This window comes from Saccopteryx leptura, chromosome 6 (genome assembly GCF_036850995.1).
Source record: "Saccopteryx leptura isolate mSacLep1 chromosome 6, mSacLep1_pri_phased_curated, whole genome shotgun sequence".
Classification (NCBI taxonomy): Eukaryota; Metazoa; Chordata; class Mammalia; order Chiroptera; family Emballonuridae; genus Saccopteryx; species Saccopteryx leptura.
In genome coordinates, this window is record NC_089508.1 from 26,630,299 (window position 1) to 26,653,921 (window position 23,623).

Genomic DNA, 23,623 nt, shown 5'->3' on the forward strand with positions numbered 1-23,623 from the left:
TTAGTATTTGAAGGGGCTTCTCAAAGGTGGGAACCAGTCAAGACTATTGCTTGCCGGCTCAAGGGGCCCGTCAGCAGGAAGCCAGGGCAGTGTCCTGGCTGGCAGACAACCACAGTTCCATTTTCTGTCAAATTAGTACCATGTTCACTTATTTCAAAAGTTGGATTGATATCACCGGGTAAGCAGAGGGACATGTGGCTTCCAATGCAAACAATCAGTGCTGGAGAGTAACCTCAGTAACCAAAGGAACACAGAAGCAGCAGGAACCCTGTTTGAGAACATTTGCCCTTTAATTTGCATTTAAAATCAGTTTCTTTAAATATTTCAGTTACAAGTTCTGAATAGTGAAGACATAGATGCTGCAGGCACTCAGTATTGGCTCCGTCCCTCCCCCCACCCCATCCCCCAGACCCTGCTTCTTCGCTGGGGACACAAATGGGCACTCTGCACTAAGTAAATGGCTTCCCGTGTCAGGTGTCAGCAGCCTCAGGCCCGAATGCAGCTGGATTCAAAGCAATGAAGCCTGGTAGCTTTCAAGACGAGACGTGTGCATTTAAGCATGTTCCAAGGAATTCCCATGATTGTGCCCAGACCCAACAGCAGTACCTGAGAGGTGACACTGGTCACTTCCCCCATGTACTAGCATCTTGGGGCTGGTTTCCACCACAGTCATCCTTCCAGACCTGCGCTCTGTGGAGAAAGAGCTGAGGCCCCACCTCCTAAGGGCCAGGACACAGGAAGGAACAGAACTGCCTCCCCACCACGTGCATATACCAACGTGCATATACCAACGGATCTAAAAGCTCTAGGGTCTGAGCCAGGCCACAGGAAGCCTCCCTCCCCCCGATTTCCACCAGGCTCCAGTGCATCCTCCACTGCTATAATGTGCTAGAAGCTGCTCTAAATGAGAACAATGTGCTAGAATGGTTCCTAGCAACCTGGGAAGGTTGGCACAACCACAGCATGTGCCTGAGCCAGAGTGGGACTTCCTGGTGAGAGACCGTGACAGAGTGTGAGGGCAGGCCTGGTCCTGTTCCCTTGTTTACAATTTATGACCTCAGGGGGCATCTGCCCTCTCTCCCTCCACACTGCCAACATCTCCCACCCCTCCCCAGGTCCCCTGGCCTGTGCTTCCTGGAAGAGGTAGAAGAGGCATCTTGAAGTCAATGACAGCTGAGACTGAAGGTGCATGTAAGCAGCAAAGCAGCACCTCTTGGCCGTGGTCAATGCCTCCACACAGGTGGTTGAACCAAGTGAGAATGCGCACAGCCAGGCCAGAGGCTGCCCCGAGCTTGGGAGGCACAGCACCCTCCTAGGCAGCTCTGGAGAAGATACTTTCAAAAGATTGAAAATCACATGGTCCCCAGTGGTTTCCCTATAGTATGCTGGCACAGGGGAGAAGCAAAAGGACCTCTGCAGAGGGCTAATGGAAGAAAGGCAGGCTATTAATGAGCATCCATTAAGGCTCTCTCTCCCTCAAGCCTAATGAAATAAGATATTCGAGGTTGAGAGGGGAGCAGAGAGGGAGAGAGCCTGGCAGGAACACCAAGAAAAGGCCTGCGACTGCTGGTTACATAGTGCCCTGGCTTCCTTGTCTGAGGCCAACAGCATGTGCCTGTCGCCAGGCTAACCCGGGATCCACATGGGGGCAGGGAGAAGACTGGTTTTCAGTTCCTGCATGGTCAATATGTTGGGTGTGTGACTTCCTCCTAAAGGTCTAGTAGGAGGATTCTGGGATCCTCTACCGCTGCCTTGATTTTGCGGAGGAAAGTCACCGCCTCTCTGCCATCGATCAACCGGTGATCATACGTCAGTGCCACGAACATCATGGGCCGCACCTCCACCTACAGAGATGAGAAGTTTACAGATTTGTCTGCCGTAGAGAAAAAGCCCCGATAGAGTGAGGAAATGAGAAAAGCACAGCCCATAGGCAAGTTCCCAGTTCCTTTCCTGTTGATGTTGCTTCTAGATACAATATTTTCAGACTAAGCCTTATCCTTAGCATAAAGCTCCCTCATGTCCCCCACTCAGGAACAAAGCTTAACCAAGAAAACAGAAGTCTCCTCACAACTGCCTTTTTAAACATGCTCTGCCCGTTGTTTTATTTATTGATTTTTAAGAGACAGAAATTTCTATTTGTTCCATTTATTTATGCATTTATTGGTTGATTCTTGTGTGTGCCATGACTGGGGATCAAACCCACAACCTTGGCTATCGGGACAATGCTCTAACTGGCCAGAGTGTGCCTATTCGTCTGTTTTCTATAGGAAAACTTTCCCCTTTGGTTCTGGCTGCTGTAGTTACTTAGGGTTATAATTTAAATAAAAATTTAAGCTTGTGGTCCACAGTCCTGGCCGGATAACTCGGTTCGTTAAAGCACTGACCCCAATATTCCAAGATTGCGGGTTCAATCCCCAGTCAGGGCACACAGAAGAATCAACCAATGTCAAACAACAAATCAATTTTTTTTTCTTTCTCTCCCTTTCTTTCTAAAAGCAATAAATTAAAAAAAACCAAAACCTGGATCAGCAAATTCTCTGAAATTATAAGCAAAGTTGGGTGTGTGAGCATTTTCAGAGAAGACCTACCATTTTTCAAAATCACAAAGGAGTTCGTGACCCAAAAAGGTTCTAAACACAGTCCCAGAAAACCTTTCTTACGGACATGTCCCCTCCTTGATTTTTATCCCCGAACTTCCAGGGGACCTCTAAGCTTTATCCTACACTTGGCAGCTCATAAATCGCTCTGCATTGTTACCCTCTGCTTCCCAGGGCAAGGGCCAGGTCTCCGACAGTATCCCCACTCCTCACCGCAGTGTTTGCAACCGCTGGTCTCTGGGCGGACCCGCCAAACTGTCATGCCAGTCCACGCAAGAGTGAACCACCCGATGTTGCCTGAAGGCTACAGACCCCAACAGCACCCAGAGAATGAAGCCTGCTGAGCACCCAGCACAAGGGAGTGAGCTTCTCAGCTCAATGCTCCTTAAACTTTAATGGGCGCAGCAGCATCTGCAGCCTCTGCTTCAACAGGTCCAGATGGAGGCCCAAGAATTTTGCATTTCTAATAAATTCCCCGATGATCTTTATCCATACACCACAATTTAAGAATCAGTTCCTTAGCTATTAATTAGGAAGTAGGAGATGAAATGTATGCCTGAAATTATAGTGAGTCTTTTATAATTAGCATCGAGTTCGATTTCCCTCCCATCGCCTAGCCCCTAGGACACTAACAGTGATGGTTCTTACCTTGCCCCCCACGGCCACCGGCCTATCAAAGATGGCGTGCATGCCCAGGATGGCAGACTGAGGGGGGTTGATGATGGGTGTTCCAAAGAGGGAGCCAAAAACGCCTCCGTTGCTGATGGTGAAAGTACCACCATCCATATCTTCAATGGCAAGTTCATTCTTCCGGGCCTATAAACAGATTTCATAGTTGAAAAATAAGGTCATTTGAGCTTTCTTCACCTAAGGGAAGTCCCGAAGGCTCTTAACGAAAATCAACAGTCCAAGCTCTAGCTTCAACATGAGAGCTGTAGACGGCACTGCCACAAACATGAGAGTTGTTCGGCTAAAGTGCCGGTGACTGGCGCTCCTGCAGAGGACAGGCACACGCCTTCAGGCCCTTTCCTTCTCCAGCAGGTCTCACTTGCTGAGATCTTCAGTCTAAGCACATGCTAAGCGGTCAGTGAGCTGCCTGCCAGCCTGTGGGTGGGTGGCCGTGCAGTCCGCAGGGACCCCAGGGAGGCTCCAGCTCCTGAGCACTGCTCCCTAGTCACCCCACCTTCCCCGGCCTCTTCCCTCACTGCCCAGCAGCTGACACGCGTGCTGCGTTCTGCTTTACCTTCTCTCCCAGCTCATTGATAGTCCGCTCAATGTCCGCGTAATTCATGGTCTCCACATTCCTGATGACGGGAACCACCAGACCCTAATGAAAGCGCAAAGCTGTTTTCAGTTGCAAATTAATAGTGCCCTTTACAGTTTACAACTCCATTCATTAAGTCAATGGTCTCCCCTCCCCAGAATATCTTAATGTGATGAACAGAGTCTAAAATGTTTAGGCTTGACATGAAAAGAATGTGGTATGATCTAAAACAGGTTACTCTTTTCCTAACTCCCTTCTAAAAAGACAATTACAGACATGACCTATGCCAAGGTGTCTGCTTCTTCACACAAATAAAACCGAGCCCCCCAGCTCCTGCCCCAGCATACCCGTGGGGTGGCCACCGCAACACTGATGTCAATATAATCCCTATACACCACCTCTTTGGTTGCATCGTCAATCACTACGAGAGAGAAAACACATGTCATATACAACTCCCGGGGCCTAGGCTAATGACGCAGTATTTGCATTAACAGAGTAAAAATCCACAGTGCGTGGTACCGTGTGGGCTGAGCAACCAGCATGGAAAGCACTGCATTACAGGCGGCAAAGTGCTCTTACTCCCATTCTCCCCGGTCATAACTTCTCCCAGGTGCCCTACTGAGCCCAAGCGCCTGAGCACAGGAGCCTCCGTTTCTCTGGCAGCCCCCAGAACGGCTCAATACACTGGCGCTCATACGTAAGGACGTGAGCTCTTCCTTAGCTAGGTTTTAAAAGTGGTTCCAAAAAGGCAAATTAGCAAAGGGGGCGGGAGATGCTGCCCACTCACACAAAGGGGGCAAGGCAGGAGGGAAGGCTCTTTCTAGGAGGCTCAGGAGGAGACAAGGGGGTCTGGCTTTAATGTTGCAGCTTGAGATAGCAAAGAGCAGCTGAAAACTTAGGTCTAGTACTCATGAAAAAATACAGGCTTGAGAATCTTTTCCACAGCATGTATACATTGTCTTGTTAGATAAAGACACCCAGGAAAGGAGTATAAAGTAACAAAGAGGCCAGGAGAACTCAGAAATGTCTACATGTACGGGTGGGCAGGAAGATAAGAGCCCACCAGGAAGCAGGAGAAAAATGGAAGAAACCAAGAGATACATATATGAGCAAAACAAAGACAGACCTTCTGTCTACCCAGAGCATATCATGTGATGGAAGGGAGCAGGGCTTTATCTCTAGGGGCCCCGGCACTGCTGAGGGTGGCACAGGTGTCCGTGTCATCTCCCCTCTCCAGTCTTCCAGGGAACAGAGAAGTGTCTCAATAGGAAAGAGACCTGTTTGTTAGGTCAACATTTCAAAGACATAGGTGAGTAAAACAAGAAAAATGAGCACTAAGTCCATGAAAGAGGGGCCAAACCCAAGGCCTCCCAATGAGGCCCATCAACCAGAAATCAAAGGTCACCCTGGAGCCTACGCCACGTGCAGAAGTCAGGCCTCACGACAGCAGACCGTTAGGAAGGGCGGTGCTAGACAGGACATGTGCTTCCACCCAGACCGAGAAGCCTGAAGAGCTGAGCTGGCCAAGCACTCCCAAGCTATGCACTGGGAAGGGAAACCATTCTGTCCCTTTAAGGGGGACAAAGTCATTGTGATACTATTTCACAAAGGCGGATCAAGAAATGCCTGGGCGCCTGACCTGTGGTGGCACAGTGGATAAAGCGTCGACCTGGAAATGCTGGTTCGAAACCCTGGGCTTGCCTGGTCAAGGCACATATGGGAGTTGATGCTTCCAGCTCCTCCCCCTGTCTCTCTCTCCTCTCTCTCTCTCTCTCTCCCCCCCCTCTCTCCTCTCTAATAAAATAAAAAAATTAAAAAAAAAAAAAAAAAAAAAAAAGAAAGAAATGCCTGGGCAGGACACTCACGTTTTCACAGGTCTAAAATGAAAAGTCTTGGCCTGTCGACCCCATCTTTGCGTCTGAGTGTGGGAGCAGGTCTGTTCATGCACATCCTCCCAGGCCCTCGGCAATGCCGGCACAACTCACCTGCATTTACAACAGGCTGCTCCTGCAAGGCAAAGGCTGAGGCCTTCACAAAGGCCGACATGAAGCCCAGTTTGAGGTTATGTTTCTTCAGGAAAGCATCTTTGTGCCGGGCCCGCATCTCCTGGATGTTACTGCAAAAACACATGACAAAACAAACTGACTGAAAATGAAGCCTTGATTTTGGCTATTATGCTGGTTTCTAACTCCATGTACACAATTAGGTAAGCTTTTCCCCTCACTCTGTACCCTAAGTTCAAGTTTTGAAATAATCCACTAGAGGTCAATACAATAACCTTTGTTCCTTTATAAAAATACCTGGATACAAAGGAATAAGGTCAAAACTATCTTTACGGTGGGCTGATCCCTATGCAAGCTCCTTCATACTCCAAAAGTCACTACTTCAGTGACAGATATCATGACAAGAGATCACACAGCAACCAACATCCTTGCCCTGGATGAGAAAGTGATTTCTAGCTACACTAATATCATGAGCTATCTACCCTAAAAAAAATTTTTTTAATTTTTTTTAGAATAAAGTCTACTAAACAAGCAATATTATTTTTATTAGAATTATTTCCAAAAAACCATCAAACCTGACTATGACTTACTTGTGACATGCACTCTATTTCCTAATTAGTGACAACACCCCCCCCCCAAAAAAAACCACAAAAACTCCACGGGAATATGGGCTCTGGGTGAGCAAAAGCAGTCATAGATGGGAGGGTATAAAGCAGTGTTCTGGTAGGCTGATGGGAAAGTCAGGAGACTCATTCTTCATCTCCCCGGAGTTAGCAGTTCCAGGCACTTGCTCCTTCAAACAGGTGCCCCACCACATGTGAGGGTCAATGCTGGCCACCGAGATACAAAGAGAAGAAAGACACAGCCCTTGCCCTCAAGGGATCAGTTGAATGGATGTGGTTTCCTTAGTAGTGAGAGAAGTGACCCTGTGAGCCTAGGCGTCTGAAGTCTGAGCAGCAGTGCCTGAGAAGCTCTGCGGCGGGACCAGCCTTTGTTCCTTCAGGACTGGTTTTTCTACATGCACACCACATACATGCTGCAGTCAGTGGGAAATGGCCCTCTCATCACTTTGCTGAGGAAAACTTCAGTGTTTATCGGAATACAGTTCTGTGATGGAAATTGAATTTAACTTTATCTCAGGCCCAAATGCTCAGTTCCCCTATAATGGCCTAATTCGACATTAGCCTGAAAGATAAGATGATATAACTTGAACTCCCCCTTTCAGACCTTTTTTTAAAAAGGAAGTTTTCCTAGGGGGACTGATTGAGTTTAAATGTTTGTTTTCCTGAGTCTAACCTTATTTAGTGCTAGAATTACCACTCTAAAGACATTACTGGTTCCCAAGACACAAGAGCTGCAGAAGAGGGAAAGAGAAGTGATAAAACATCTCTGCTCTCAAAGCTGCCCCAACGCTGCTGTCTGGTCATTAAGTAGTTTCTATTTCAGAGCTCTGTCCTTGGAGGCAGAGGCTGGGACAACAGGGAGAGGAGAAGGTTTCTCAGAAAGGCCCCTATGGGTTAGCTGATCAGCACAAGACCCAAAGGGCATTCGATCTAAACCAGATTACTGACTGCAGCGAGACCCCAGGCCATCATTAAGTGACACCTCGGTCAGCTGCTAAAAGGAGATCCAACTATTACTCCTACTTTCCAGTCAAAGCTGTTGAGCCAACTGCCTCTTTCAAGTCCACAAATATTTACGTATTTTGTCTTAAGAAACTGGGTAGAATTTCAAAGTCCAATTCAATTTATTCACAATTTGGCCCTAATGCATTGAAACCTAAGCTGCAGACTTTGTGACTCATTAGTCAAGGTTCTTCCCTACTAGCTTGAATGATATCCAATCTTTTCAGGAAGCTTCACAACAAATGAATGACATCTAGTGAAACAGGCCACAGGGCTCTCCTCTGAGAACTCCACCAGAGTACACTGTCCAAGACCATTCCCTTCTCCATACTTTTCACATCCCTTTCAAAGGAAAACAAATTTCCCCAATAAAAAATAGACTAGCAGACTAAACACTGAGGACCAAAAGAAACAAAGAGAGACCTGAAGAACTGACGATTTACCCAGGGTTAAACAGAAACTCTTACCCCTGGCCTCCCACCCTCCCCACACATACTCCTCACAGCAGACTTCTCACATGTGTCTCGTACTTTCCTGTCTGTGTCAAGCCCACATTAACAGCGCCTGGAATGATCTTTCTCCACTTGTTACCTGTGTCAAAATGCTAGTTGTTCTCTTTCTTTCTTTCTTTTTAGTGACAGAGTCAGATAGGGACAGGCAGGAAGGGAGAGAGATGAGAAGCACAGAGAGACAGAAAGGGACAGGCAGGAAGGGAAAGAGATGAGAAGCACCAACCCTTTGCTGAAGCACCTTAGTTGTTCACCAACCGCTCTCTCATATGTGCCCTGACTGGGGGGCTACAGCAGAGTGAGTGACCCCTTGCTCAAGCCAGCGACCTAGGGCTCAAGCCAGTGACCTTTGGGCTCAAGCTAGCGACCATGGGGTCATGTCCATGATCCCATGCTCAAGCTTGTGAGCCCATGCTCAAGCTAGATGAGCCTGCACTCAGGCCAGTGACCTCGGGGTTTTGAACCTGGGTCCTCCGCATCCCGTCTGATGCTCTATCCACTCACTGCACCACCGCCTGGTCAAGCATGCTCTTTCTTCGAGCAAGCCTCTCTTGACCCACCGTCTCTACTTCTGCCCTCCATCTCAAAAACAAATTATCTAATTCTTTTGTACCCTTCTGATACTTGTTTTTCTAGATTTTACTTTGAGTTTATCCACATTAGACAGTAACTTCTAGAACAGTAGAAGCTCTTTTCACTCACTTTTGTATCTTCCTCATATACTTACAATACCTTGTACACAGTAAATGCTCAAAAAATATTAAATTTAACTATAGTATATTCTCGAGGGAGGGCAGTAAAAAGGGACAAATATATGGTGATGAAAAATGATTTGACTTCAGGTGATGGGCACACAATGCAATCAACAGTTCAAATGCTATAGAGATGTTTACCTGAGACCTATGTACCTTTTTCTTTTTAAGATTTTACTTATTGATTTTTACAGAGAGAGAAGAGAGAGGGATGGGAAGCAAGAAGGATCAACTCATAGTTGCTTCACTTTGGTTGTTCATTGATTGACTGCTTGTCATATGTGCCTTGACTGGGCAAGTTCATGATTTCTAACTCGTGACCTCGGCATTCCAGGTCAACACTCTATCCACTGTGCCACCACAGACCAGGCTAGACCTATGTACTCTTATTGATCAATGTCATCCCATTAAATTTAATTTCTAAATTTAAAAATAAATTTAACTACATTCTCTTCTCTCAAGTGCTGGTAGTTGTAAACATCAAAATCTTGAAGAAAAGAGGTGAATCAACAATTAGCTTACTACAGAAATGGGTATATAGTAAGTCCTCACTTAACAGTGTTAGGTATTAACATTGGTAGGTTCTGTGACTTTAAGCCAAATGATATATAAAGAAACCAATGTTACCATAGGCTAATTAATACAAATAAGAACTAAGTCCCTATGGCACCTCAACATTATAACAAAACAACATTATTTGAGGACCGACCATACTGAATTAGTCCTTTTAGTTAATATTCTGAGGTTTTCTTTTAAAAACACAACTTTTTCCTTCTCATCATCAGAGCTGGGAAAGATGAAAGTTAATACAAGCCTATGCCTTTTCACCCACACAATTCTGAGTCGCTTAGAAACATACATAAGGGACAGTCACCGTGAGAAAGCAGCAGGGAGGGTGCCCTGGCTCCAGGCACTGTCAAGTGCTTCTCCTTCCCAGTGGGCAGGCCTCGGCATAGCCTTGTTGGCCTGGTTGCCCTACCTCTACTTGGCAACTCAACACTAGTCATCAGAGTTCAAGACTATTGCCAATCTCATTTATCAGAAATCACAAGATTTAGGTGAGGACTGGGGCAATTTCAAGTATTCTCCAAGAAAAGGGGAATGGAAATAAGAGAATTAGAGCTCTTACCTCATGTCAATCTCGTTGAAAGTTGTCAGCATTGCACACGTATTCTGGGCCTCCTTCAGACGCTGAGCAATACGCTGCCGCATCCTGTTCATCTTCTCCTGAAAGTCCAAGTGGGACAAGTACTGACAAGCTAGGTCTCTTTGGATCAAGCACTCCCCACCTGGTCCATTTCATCCCCCTGCCAGGAATGGGTGGTCAGGACTATTAAGATCTAAGTACAGCCCTGGCCAGGTAGTGTCATCCCGATACACCAAGGTTGCAGGTTCTATCCCCAGTCAAGGCACATGCAAGACTCAACTAATGAATGCATAAATTAGTGGAATAACAGATCAATGTCTCCCCCAACCCAAATCAATAAATAAAAAAATAAAATAAGCTCTGGCCAGATAGCTTGGTTTGTTAGAACACCATCCTGAAACACACAGGTTGCCAGTTCAACCCCTGGTCAGGGCACACACAGGAACAGATCAGTGTTCCTCTCTCTCTCCCCCCACCCCCACTAAAATAAGTAAACAAAAATAAAAATAAAATCTAAGTACAATGAGAGCCCTAGGCTTCCTCTTTCCTGTGGTCTTGCTTCTCTGAGCATAAAAACGAGGAAACAAACAAAACTACTCATATGCACCTGAAGTTTAACCAAGAAAGGAGGTCCAGGAAATGGTTTGATTAAAAAAAAAAACAATTTATGAAAAGGAAGAGTGTGGTATAGGGCTAGTCGGCCCAGGGATCACTATAGAAAAGGCAATTTCTAGTGTTAAAGACTTGCATGAGAATAGCTACTTGTGGGATGGAAACTCACAAGCAATAAACTTTAGAGGCTGTAGTATTTTTAGGAGGTAATCTCAGGCAGAGGAACCCACACTCTTGACCATACTTCCTTGAGGTTTTATGTCTGCCCCTGACGGATACTGTGTAGCCCTCAGCTAGGTATCCCGGAAGTGTAGGAACAGAGCTCACTAAACCACCTCTCTGAAGTGTGTTAATGCACCCCCCACACATGATACCAATAAGCTACCATCCCTGCAAATATTTTACTCACCCAAGACATTTCAGTGGTAGCATAACATACTAGGGAAAACCACTGGACAAGTGCTCACTCAGGTCCTAGTCCTATCATTTGAAAGCTCGTGACTATGAACAAGTTTCCCTGTCAAGGCCAAGAAAATAAGCAGCCAGCCATTCAAAGGTAGGCACCAGCATCCCCACACTCCACTAAACTCAACAGCAGTCCCTCTGCCTCTCTCCTGGAATGGTCCTCAGAGGCGTACCCGATGTTCTGAACGCAGACCAGCTCCCGGCTCGGCTACTGGACGAGCAGCAGTGGGTTTCACTGCAGACACTGAAAACGAAGAGAGGGGGTACAGCTGCATCAGAAAACGAGAGGAACGTTTACTGAGTATGTATGGTGCTTTCAGACTGTACTGTCACGTAATCGTCAAGATATTCTGAGGCACATTAGTCCCATTCCCACTTCACAAAGGAACAGTTAAGTAGTTAAGTAACTAGCCAAGTCGCACAGCTATAAACAGAAAGCAGGGATGCACTCAGGTGTTCGGATACAAAGTCTAGCGTTCTTCTACAGAGTAGCCAACAGAGCCTGCTCAGAGCTATGATTAGTCTCAGACTTTGCCCTGTGAAGAAACATGACATTAGAAGAGATTGTTCTTCTCCCACATAGAGACAGGTGGGAAGTGGAGGCTCACCTGGTTTGCTGGCAGGAGGCTGGGAGGGCGAGGGCACCGGTGGCATCTGAGTGGGGATGGATGCTGCAGGGGGAGGAGGAACTGCTGGTGCTGCAGGTTCTGCTTTTGGGGCCGCGGCAGCAGGGGCTTCAGCTGGCTTGGCCTTTGCAGGAGCGGCTGAAAAACAAAAACAAAAAAAGCCATTGGCACTTTCTGGAACAGGAAGCAACCAAATCACAGATACTAAGCAGAATTTAGCAGTAAAAGCTCTGTCTAATCAACAAATGCTCACTGGGTATTTGCTAGATAGTAAGGCACTAAGAGACAATGAAATAAGGCACCATTCTTCAATTCCCTAGGGCTCCTAGATGCCCCACCTCAGATTAACTGAATTCAGCTGCCTTCCTAATTTCACAAATATCTACTGATCACCGTATTTAGCAAGTACCTACTAAGCCCATGGAAATGTAAACTTCCATGCAAAAAAACAACAAAAACCTAGGCCATTTAAGATGTTCAAAACATACATAAAAATAACCTATTTCTAGTCACGTAATACTAATAGTCTCATCTTTAATTTTAACATCACATCACATGTGGCATGATATTAACTATTAAAAAACAAAAGGCCCTGGCCAACTGGCTCAGTGGATAGAACGTTGGCCTGGTGTACGGACGTTCTAGGTTCGATTCCTAGTCAGGGCACACATGAGAAGTGACCACCTGCTTCTCTCCCCATCCCTCTCCCACAGCCAGTGGCTTGACTGGTTCAAGCATCAGCCCCGGACACTGAGGATAGCTGGGTTGGGCAGAGCACGTTAGACTCAAGTACCAGCCCCAGACAGGGATTGCCAGGTGGATCCCAGTCGGGGCACATGTGGAAGTCTGTCTCACAATCTCCCCTTTTCTCACTTAAAAAAAAAAAAAGCTTAAATAATCAAGGGCTCATTTAGACTTAAGAGTTCAAAGCATTTCAACTAGGTCACAGTAGCCGGCAAACTCATTAGTCAACAGAGCCAAATATCAACAGTACAATGATTGAAATTTCTTTTGAAAGCCAAATATTTTAAACTTAAACTATATAGGTAGGCACATTCCTTATTGAGGTAGCACCTGTACGTGGTATTCTGTGGAAGAGCCACACTCAAGGGGCCAAAGAGCTGCATGTGGCTTGTGAGCCGCGGTTTGCCAACCAGGGATCTAGGACGGCTCATAAACCAAGTGGTCAATAAATTCACAAGGTCAATTAGATCCTTATTTTGATTTTACCCATCTGGACATTATATCTGCTTTCATATTTAAATTAGAACTCATTTTAAGGAATAAATGATCAGAAGGTGGAAATCTTTAACTGAAGATTCAATCTTCTTCCTTAGCTCTCTACTGCACATTCTTTCCATTCTGGGCTTCCATAGTCCCCTGATCAATTTCAATGATTCAACCTGCCACATCTATACTATATAGTTTAACTATGAGAAAGAAAGAAACTTTAGTAGTCAGAGCATTTAACTGAGAATCAGAAAAACATACTTTCTTTTCTATTCTCTAATACTGACTGTAAGGTCCAGTACAAATTCATTTCCTTAATTCCCATTTCTTCCCAAGAGAAATACCAACCCTCCCTACACTATACTGAATTCTCTATAATACATACCACGAAATATTGCTCCTTCTCACTTTAGAACACTGGCTCTCAGCCCTGGCTGTGTATCCAAATCACTTGGAGAGCAGTAAACACACACACACACCACTCTAATAGATAACCAAGACCTTATAACCCCAGATTTAATATATCAGAATCCCTGGACCATGGAGATTAGGCATCTGTATTATTTTTAAAGTCACCCTGTGATTCTGATGCCAGGACTATGAAGAAAAAAAAAAAATCAGTCTTTAGAATCTTCTTGATTTTATCGTATCTTTAAGGTCCACCATAAGAAACATACATGGAAAGAACAGAGTATTATCAGGTTTATTTTAATACCCCTTTCTTCTAGAACGTGGCATTTAAAGTTCACATTATACAAATACCCTTATTATTCCTTCAACTAAGGCAATAATTTGGCTGGAATGCCCAATTGTCTCTGAAGTATCAATGAATTAGTACATTATGCTCAGCTCCTATTCCAAGGGGCAATGCGAACACCTTCACCACCAAGAGAACTTCTTTACCGGCAGTTTTCCTGAGTGTGAAAAGAGGAGTGCCCCCTTCTACTTTTCCTCCATCAGGTACCAAGAGAGCTTCGATAACGCCACTCGCCGGTGATGGAACCTGCACGGAAGTCTGGAAAAGGAAGACAGATGGAGAAAGAGTCCAAATTTTTGCTCAGCATTAGAGAATTAATTGTATATAATTTCAAATATGAGTCACAGAGGTTGTAAGTTGTAACATAATATATGTAAGACCATGTACATAGAAACACCAGGGCCACACTTTCAGAATAGGAGTATGACAAGTCTATATATACTATTGTAAAGATTCACCCTTTTTGTCCTTTCTCAGAAACTACATCAGAGAAACATTCAGTTCATGTGTTTCCAGGTGATACTTGAAAGACAACTGGCAATAAATCACGTGTGCGCCCACACACGAAGCGCTACAATACTACTACATACACCTAGAACAGTGATTTTCACTGGTGTGCCACAAGAATTTTTAAAACATGCAGTACCTGACAATTTAGAGCACTGACCTCTTTTCCCTTAAACTGCCAAATAAATGACAACAGCCAACACAACAACCATCAGTGTGAATGAATCAAAATTATACCAATTTTTTTTGTCAGATTGGCAAAAAATATATTTTTAGGTGTGCTGCAGAATCCTAGTAATTAGTTTATGTGTGCCATGAGATGAAAAAGATTGAGAATCGCTGACCTATAACAATCTAAACTTAAACTTTTAAAGCTTTTTTTAAAATGAACTATTTCATCCTTTTTAAAACTATGTTTACAGCCACTTAAAAATTATCTTTAAACAACAGTTAAGTCCCTGGCCCTTTCATTAGGTTAAGAAACCAAGGAGAGCCTGGCCTGCGGAGGCGCAGTGGATAAAGCATCGACCTGGAAATGCTGAGGTCACCGGTTCAAAACCCTGGGCTTACCTGGTCAAGGCACATATGGGAGTTGATGCTTCCTGCTCCTCCCCTTTCTCTCTTTCTCTCTCTCTCTCTCTCTCTCTCTCTCTCTCTCTCTCTCTCTCCCCTCTCTAAATTGAATGAAATCTTAAAACTATAAAAAAAGAAAAAGAAAAGAAACCAAAGGGAGACCATACAAAATTGGCACTGGTATAAGAGAATCCTACCTTGTCAGTTTCAATCTCACAAACCACTTCATCTTCTGCAACTGTGTCTCCAACAGCTGAAAAGATAATCAAAGGCTACCTGTCAGGGGGGGCTCCAGTAGCCACAAAATTCCCTTTGGCAGGTGTAAGACCCCTTTCCTATAGGACCAGGAGAAAGTACACCACGTGTAAAGAAAGGGTGGAGCCATAGGTTCCGATTATCACGGGGTGGGGGTTAAGAGGGGACGTTTAGAAAGTATTTAAACTTAAGAAGTGAGAGGGCACTGATCTCACCTTTCTCCCACCTGACGTCCCCTTCTGTGACAGATTCTGCAAACGCGGGGGTTTTGACTGTAATCACATCATCCTCTAGGAAAAGAGCAAAAAAGAAAATTACACATAGTCTATGTATTTTTTTCCTTTAAAATTTTTTCCTTTAATTGTTGCTCTTCCCATTAAAACTCCATTCCCAAGAAGGCGGGGAGCTGAGGGCAGGTACTTACTGCACACAGCCGTAGTTCTGAAGAAGCGAACACTGAAGACATTACTATTGTTAATGCTACAAAAGAAACATAAAAGTAAACTCCTTCAGCAAGAGAATCACTCACATTATAGGCACCACGGATCACCGTCCCTTTATATCCGTGATTCCTGACCAGGGGTGCACACCAGACACTGTCAGGCCCCATCCCCACGGATTCTGACTTGGCAGGTTTACAGGTCATGGAGGACTTGCACGCCCTAAGTAGGCAGCTCATGTGTGAGTCTAGGATCCTATTCTGCAGTGAAATGCCAGCTTTCACAAAATACTCATACTGATTCTTTAAAAAAAAAAAAAAAGAAAGTATCTTGGTCCTTTGTACATCACCAAAAGAACTTAGCTTTCTGATTAGGTATTTTTCTTAATTAAATCCAAGTAAGATAAATTGCATGCCCTTGCGATACATGCAACTGTTCCAAATACAATGAAATTTTTGTCCACAATTGCAGATATTAGATTAAATAAAGCAGCTAGGTGAGACAGTTAACTCAGAAATAAAACAAGGTTATTATTACACACCACACCACCCCCACAAAAAATAAACCTCATAAGGTATTTCCAGTGGTAGGAAAACTCATTAGTCAACAGAGCCAAATATCAACAGTATCCCGATTGAAATTTCTTTTGAGGGCCAAATTTTTTAAACTTAAACTATGTAGGTAGGTACAATCCTTATCGAGGTAGCGCCCACACATGGTATTTTGTGGAAGAGCCACACTCAAGGGGCCAAAGAGCCGCATGTGGCTCACAAGCCGCAGTTTGTGGACCAGGGTTTTGGACTCATTAAAGAGGAACCTCAAAAGAACAAGGCATTTTTTGATATGGCGCTAACTTTAAATAATGTAAACCAGAGAATGATGTCACTCTGCCTACAGGAAAGGGTTGACAGTGGTTACCTCTGGAGAGTAGGAGATGTAGGTATTACGGTATCTATGGCTATCTGTTACATACATGCACATGTTGAGTGATTTGGACTGATGGGGACTTTCACTTTCTATATTTCAGGACTGTTTGAATAGTGTATATCAAGCACCTTGATAATAGGAATGTAAAACATTTAAGTTGCCTTTTGGTATTTTTATCTTTATTACTGGGTTGTTGTGTTGTTGTTTTTTTTCCTTTATGTCAAAATAACAACAAGGTCTATGTACAATCAAGGAGAAAAATACAGAACACAAAGTGTTCTGTGTAAAGTGTATAACCATGTGTAAGTCCATGGTCATGGGCAGGAATCAATGCGCACTGTGCAAATACAGTGACAGCTCTGAGAGGGCATCCCAGAACCTGGAGAACTGGCGGTCCCAGGGCAGAGGAGCCTGCCAGCGCTGGAGGACCAAGACAAGTCTTCTCATAGACACATTGAACTTCTGAACCACATCAATGTACAACCTATTAAATAAAATCATAAAGCCAAAAATAGTTTTACACTAAATGTTCCTTTTAAATAAAGTGGGTACCTTAGTCATAGAAAAAATGCACAAGAAGTTATTAGATTAGGGTGATAGCCTAATCTAATATGTAATCTCACTGCTCAAAGTTAAAAGATTTTAAAAAATAATTTACTTTCAAATAGTTACTTGTATGTATTTATTGCATGGAGATTTGTGGTTGCCCCAATTTTGAAACTGTAAATGAGTAGCACCTTTTTTTTTTTTTACAGGACAAAGACAGAGTCAGAAAGAGGGATAGATAGGGACAGACAGACAGGAACTGAGAGAGATGAGAAGCATCAATCATCAGAGTGTTTTTGTTATTTTTTTTTTCTGAAGCTGGAAACGGGGAGAGACAGTCAGACAGACTCCCGCATGCGCCTGACCGGGATCCACCCCGGCACGCCCACCAGGGGGCGACACTCTGCCCCTCCGGGGCGTCGCTCTGTTGTGACCAGAGCCACTCTAGTGCCTGGGGCAGAGGCCAAGGAGCCATCCCCAGTGCCCGGGCCATCTTTGCTCCAATGGAGCCTCGGCTGCAGAAGGGGAAGAGAGAGACAGAGAGGAAGGAGAGGGGGAGGGGTGGAGAAGCAGATGGGAGCTTCTCCTGTGTGCCCTGGCCAGGAATCGAACCTGGGACTTCTGCACGCCAGGCCGACGCTCTACCACTGAGCCAACCGGCCAGGGCCAATCATCAGTTTTTCATTGGACATCTTAGTTGTTCATTGATTGCTTTCTCTTATGTGCCTTGACCGTGGGCCTTCAGCAGACCGAGTAACCCCTTGCTTGATCCAGTGACCTTGGGTCCAAGCTGGTGAGCTTTGCTCAAACCAGATGAGCCCGCGCTCAAGCTGGGAACCTCAGGGTCTCGAACCTGGGTCCTCTGCATCCCAGTCCAACACTCTATCCACTGCACCACCACCTGGTCAGGCACATTTTTAATCTCTAATATTTTCAACTATAAAAGTATTAGATGTTCACTGAAGAATATATGGCAATAGTTAAAAGAACATTTACAAGCCCGGCCAGGTTGTTCAGTGGGTAGAGTTGTCCTGGCACGCCAAGGTTGCAAGTTCGATCCCCAGTCAGGGAACACACGGTAAACAACCAATGAGCACACAACTACGTGGAACGAGTTGATGCTTCTCTCGCTCACTCTCTCTTTCACACGCTCACTCTTTCTCTCTCTCTTCCTTACTCCCCCGCCTCAAACCAATGGGGGAAAAAGAAAAAAGAACATTTACAATGGGAGTACATCAGGCAATCAAAAATGGAGTCATTTTATAACCTGCTTTTTTTTCACTTATCATATACTGTGAACATGATAGCATAGCTTAACCAATCCCTCCCTGTTGTATGACCATTTTGAGAAATGGAATTACTAGATCAAAAGGTACACAAAGTTCAAAGACTTATGAATGCCAAACTGCCCTCCAAAAATAACAAAGGAATTCATACTTCCAGTACTAAGTGCATCATTTTCTCAAAAAAATCCAACTATGATGCACAGTGAAGAAGCTAATATGCTGACTGTTCAATTTGAAGATTTTCTCTGTAGAAAAAGTACCTTGATAGCTGTTTAGTAGGTAACTAGAGAGCATCCTCTTACCACCACCTTGAAAATACTTGGAAGGCAAAGTAGCATTAAGCAACATTCATAAACTGAAGTTAATCTGAAACACACATGGGTGGCCTTTCTCCAAACACTGCATTATGCAATAGTATGTAGCATTCCCTCCAAACTAGTCAAAGTCCCAGACTCAACTGACTAATCTTTTACTTTTACTGTTTCTAAAATGAGTAACTATGCTACATCATGAGGATGCTCTCAATCTCCACAATCAGTGTAACCTCCAGCCCCTCAGCTGCACTGTATCCAACCAGAATACTACATATTTAGAAGCACCCTTCTATATCTATTAACCATAAAAAGAGAGTTCCAACTTCACTTTCATTATAATCTAAAAGGACAGACACACTCTTGGTCTAGCACTTGACATGAGGTTGAAACTCAGGGTACATTACACACCAAAAATTAACATCAAGATTAGGTCCAGGACTCAACATAACACCTAAACTTCTAACTCTGGAAGCCAGTGAAGAAAGTAAATGGTCAAATTTAGAACTGGTATCTTAAATACCCCGTGGCCACATAACTGTACTACCCAGTGATACTTACACAATCTTCCTGCGGTCAGGGTACCCTGGTCCCTGACATAAGGAGATCCCTGCAAGAAACAAAACAGCTCTTAACCAACAACTCTTATCTTATAAAGGATACCTGTCTGTTCATCCCCTAACTCTGGGACAGCAGCATCAACTACAGGCAACAATATAATCTTTACCACACAGGGTTCTGCTTCGCAAACTTTTCCACCAAAGTAACCATAATGGCAAAGAGCAACGGGTATGCAGGGTTGAGAGTGGGTATGTGGTTAAGGAGGAAAGGGGAGAATCCTAAGGTCATAGCCTAAACTACTGTAGTTTTATCTTATTTACCTTAAAATTCATAAATTTTTCATATATGTTTTCCTAATAAAATGTCTCTACTCCCAAGACTTCAAAAATGTACAACTGAAGCTTAAGAAAGACACATAATGGCTTATTCTATAACCACATAAATCCTAATCTGAGAAGCAGTGGGAATGTTTGGTCTAGGTTTGTTTCCCTGGTTACTTAAAATGCAGTGAGCTGGAAGTCTTATTGCTAAACCCTAGTAGCAAAGAGCAGGCGACTTTAGGCCCAGGGTTTCCAGCTTGTCCTAGGACCGAGCAAATAATGATCCTTCCTTTCAGTTTACCGTCTCTTTTCGAGCTCTTCTAGTTAGGTAACCCTCAACAGGTGGGAGCCCCCTTCTACCCCACCACCCTTATCACAGATAACTGCTCTTCCCCCACTGATAACTCACTAGTCCAGCTCTCTCACCTGAGCATGTTCTTTCAGTTTTTCCCATCTATTAACAACCCTTTCTGAGCCATGGGTCTAGGAGTCAGCAAACGGGAGACACAGCTCTCTTACATGCCCACCTGCCCACAAACATCCCCAGGGTTTCAGAGTTAAATCAGTCACCTCTGTGTCCAGCAGCCAATGACTGACTCTCTAGCACAAATCCCAAGTATAATAGCATGTCTTTGAGCTAGAACAGCCAGCTTTTAGAACCATGGTTCCCATTTAGAGTTCATCCTACAGCAAGTTTCATTTTTAGAGTGCTTTAGAGTTTATAAAAAAGCTTTCGCATAATGACCTCATTTTGATTTTCATGTCTTACCACTCCCTGAAGTGAAACAACCATCTGCCATTATTCCTATTTTATATATAAGCAGAGTTTCGAGAAGTTAAGTTACCAGCCCAAGGTGAAGCCCCGAGCCACAATGCAAACCTCAAGTATAAGGCTCTTTCCAGCCAGACAGATTTCCTTTCCATTTCTATGACCAGTCAAGTCCCTCCCTGCCTGAAAACCTTTGCACATGCAATTAATTTTGCCTGGAATATAGTCCTCTTGGATAACTCCCATGTACTCCTAAAGGCTTGACTTAAATGTTATTTCTTTGGGGAAGCCTTAACGGACATTCCCACCGTATTCTCCCCCTTCCCAAGCTGGGTGACTTCGTTCCACCCTCTCATTATACCCTGCACTTCTCTTTCACGGCAATCTTAATGTAAGTACATCCTTGTATGCATAAATGTGTATTTGCTGTTTCTCCAGCTACACATAAGAACCCTGAGGGTAGAGACCATCTGTATTTCTGTCACCTAGCATGTAGTAAGAACCCAACAAATGATCCTGGTGAGTACATGAGTCAGGTTGAAGAGTCAGGTAGACCTGGCTTAACCAATAGTTAGCTGAATGACCTTGGCCAAGGCACCTAACTTTTCTTAACTTGGGATTCTGCATATGTAAAATAGAATACTTCTTGTACTGTTTCTTAATGATTAACTGAAAAATTCACACAAAGCACTCAGAACTCTGCTTGGCACATAGGAAGCCCACAATAAGATCAACTCAACAAATATTTATTCCAGACATATAAAAAATTATTGGGATAAGCCTGACAGGTGGTGATGCAATAGATAAAGTGTCGACCTGGCATGCTGAGGTCGCCAGTTCGAAACCCCGGGCTTGCCCTGTCAAGGCACACACAAGAAGCAACTACTACCAGTTGATGCTTCCCACCTCTCCCACCCCATCTCTCTCTCCTCTCTCTAAAATCAATAAATAAAATCTTTTAAAAATAGTAATTACTGGAATAAAAATCGAAACTCCTTCCAATAGTCTCTATACCATCTTCTATCTCATGCCACTCTCTCCTTTAACCAAAATGCTCTGGCCAGATCACCTTTTTTCTGGTTCCGAAACACTGCTAAAGTCTCTCCTTTCTCGGGGACTTTGTACCCACTATTCCCTTTCCTTCTATTCTTCACTGGACTGGCTTCTGTCACATCCTCTGGGTAACAGCTTTAATGTCACCTATTAAAGAGGATTCTTCTATTCACCTTCATTTGCTTCCTTCTCAGCATTTAATCAAAATTTGTGATGGTTCACTTACTTAGCAATTTACACTTTGTCTTTCCCACTAGGCTGTAAGCTCCAGGAGAGCAAGAATTTTCAACTGCTGTATTCCTAGGAAGTGTCTAGCTACTGCCCGACACGCAGAAGAAACTTAGTAACTATGCACTAGATGAACAAATTATTGCTGTTATTACTCTACAGCATTTTGTTTCACCCCTATCTATCCTGAACATCACACGGAGAAACACACGCACCCGGATTTCCTCACATACTCCTCTGCCCATGAGGAGACACTATTAGGCGGCAGCAAGAGTAAAACTTACCAGGCAGGGAACGTCTCCCTAGAGGGCAGTTCCCCTGTTGAGAAAGAAGACATTATCGACGTCACCCAAGATGAAAGGAGGGAAGAAACAGCTTCCCCCGACCCCCAAATACTCAGAGCTATCCAGGTGCTGTGACAGGTAATCTCGTGATTCCAAAAGGTATGCAGCAGCCACGACTCTCAGTCTCTGACAGCACACTGGGCCTGCCAAACATCTCAACTTCCCAACGGGAGTGAATACCCACTGGCTTGAACAGAGAAGAAGGGACAGGCCCCAGGATCCCGTTGGGGGACCCGCGGTGCCTCCTCCCAACTCTGAGTCTCGTGTCGGGGCGTTCGCGGCTCTGGGTGGCTTCCCAACCCTCGGCACGGACGGTGGCTAACAGCAAGGGACGGTGCGCCAGATGCCTCGGGAAGGCAAGGGTCCGCTGGACTCCGCAAGACGGCCCCGCGGGCAACAGCGGTCCTGGGCCAGCCAGCCCGCGGCCTCTGCGTCCCGGTGCCCTTGGTGCATGGCCTGGCCGGCGCGCCACGCCTCTGCCCCAGCAGCCTGTCTGCCCACCGACGGGTTTCTCCCTCGCCGCGGCCCCAACCCGGCCGAAACGTACCTTCTGGAAGGCGGAAAGCGAACGGCTAAATGCCCGGGACACGCAGCGGGACCGGGACAGCATCGCGGCAGCGGCGATGGCTGCGGAGCCGAGGGCGGGCGGACACCGGATATGGGGCCCGGCAATAACCGGAAGTGGGGCGGGCCGCGGCACCGGCCGCGCGCGGAGGGGTGTCCGGGACGAACCACTGGCGGGCTGGGGGACTGACGGGCAGCGCGGGCAGACCTCGCCTCCGTCCAGCTGTCCGCGCGGTGAACCCACAACTGTGGGGTATTTGGGCGCCCGCTGCGCTGCCTGCGGGCCTGGGCTGGTCCCCCTGAAGGTGCCTACTGTCCAGCGACCAGGTTGTCCCCAGGGTCCTGCACCCCCCGACCTTTCCGCAGATCTTGCTCAGACCTTGGCGCCCTTCTCTCCCGGACCCCTGGGCACCATGCCATTCCTCCACTGCCGGAAAAGAGCAGAAGGCGAGCACGGACTTTTAACTCAGACCGTGGAGACCTGCCTGCCAGATCTTACACGTTTGGCCTTGGGCAAGTGACACTGCCCCTCGGAGCCTCAGATTCCTCAAAAATATATGTGTGTATGTATATATGTATGTATATAAATCAATAGTCACTTTCCCTGCCTCCATAACCCTGGAACAAAGAACTCCCAAAGAACCTCAAAAGGGCTCCCATTGCCCTTTACCGAGATCTTCACCAAATAGATTTACTTCTGCAAAGATATCTGATCTTTCCTATTTTCTACTCAAATTCTCTCCAACCAAGCTAATTATTGCTCATACACCCTGTGCATTTTTGAGGCTGTTGATTTGTCACTCTACCCCATAGAATACAAACTTCATGAGACTGCAGATCTCGTCTTGTTCAATGCTGTATTCCCAGCACTTAACACAGAGATTCACATAGGTTAGGTGAGCAATAAATATTTGTGGGCTGAATTTGGACCTCTCAGCTTTGGGCAAACCATTCTGCCCCTACCTTCTTTAGTTTCCTAGCTCATGTTCCTAATAGAAAAGTTTTCTATAAGCTTCTGGCTGAATTAAGAATGAATGAATGAGTGAACCATTTAGTTACTGCTCATGTTGGTTTCTTTTACCTTTATGGTGCCTTCATTCACCCAAACTCTGAAAGCACTCCCACTGGAGGGATGGGCAGAAGCCCTAACTAGAAATAGAACATCCTTTCCCTGCTGCTGCCCCTGATCAAGTCCTCAGCATCCTTCACCCTGAATTGTTTTTATTTTTAGATTTTATTGATTGATTTTATAGAGAGAGAGGAGGTAGGTAGCAAGAACTATCAACTCATAGTTGCTTCACTTTTTAGTTATTCATTCATTAATTGCTTGTCATATGTGTCTTGACCTGGCA

The 23,623-nt window shown here is 45.1% G+C and overlaps 1 protein-coding gene across 1 annotated transcript; it reads right to left on the minus strand.

The window, feature by feature from the left end:
• Positions 1-266: 266 nt before the first annotated feature.
• On the minus strand, positions 267-22,371 carry DLST (dihydrolipoamide S-succinyltransferase). The gene is made up of 15 exons (XM_066388474.1): positions 22,255-22,371; positions 21,648-21,681; positions 18,994-19,042; positions 15,347-15,402; positions 15,138-15,212; positions 14,865-14,920; positions 13,734-13,845; positions 11,583-11,738; positions 11,148-11,218; positions 9,880-9,977; positions 5,847-5,977; positions 4,209-4,282; positions 3,841-3,924; positions 3,246-3,413; positions 267-1,844 (listed from the first exon to the last, which is right to left on the minus strand). Exons 1-15 carry the CDS (start codon positions 22,315-22,317, stop codon positions 1,710-1,712), a joined length of 1,362 nt encoding a protein of 453 aa, XP_066244571.1. The 5' UTR covers positions 22,318-22,371; the 3' UTR covers positions 267-1,709.
• Positions 22,372-23,623: the final 1,252 nt, after the last annotated feature.

Bases quoted from the DNA above. Each gene is read 5' to 3' on its own strand.
- DLST (XM_066388474.1), bottom strand. From the start codon at position 22,317: ATGCTGTCCCGGTCCCGCTGCGTGTCCCGGGCATTTAGCCGTTCGCTT. The intron at 11,219-11,582 runs GTGAGCCTCCAC...CTTCGTTTTCAG, and splicing joins GCCTCCTGCCAGCAAACCAG to TGTCTGCAGTGAAACCCACT. The intron at 4,283-5,846 runs GTGAGTTGTGCC...TCTCTCTCGTAG, and splicing joins GCAGCCTGTTGTAAATGCAG to TGATTGACGATGCAACCAAA.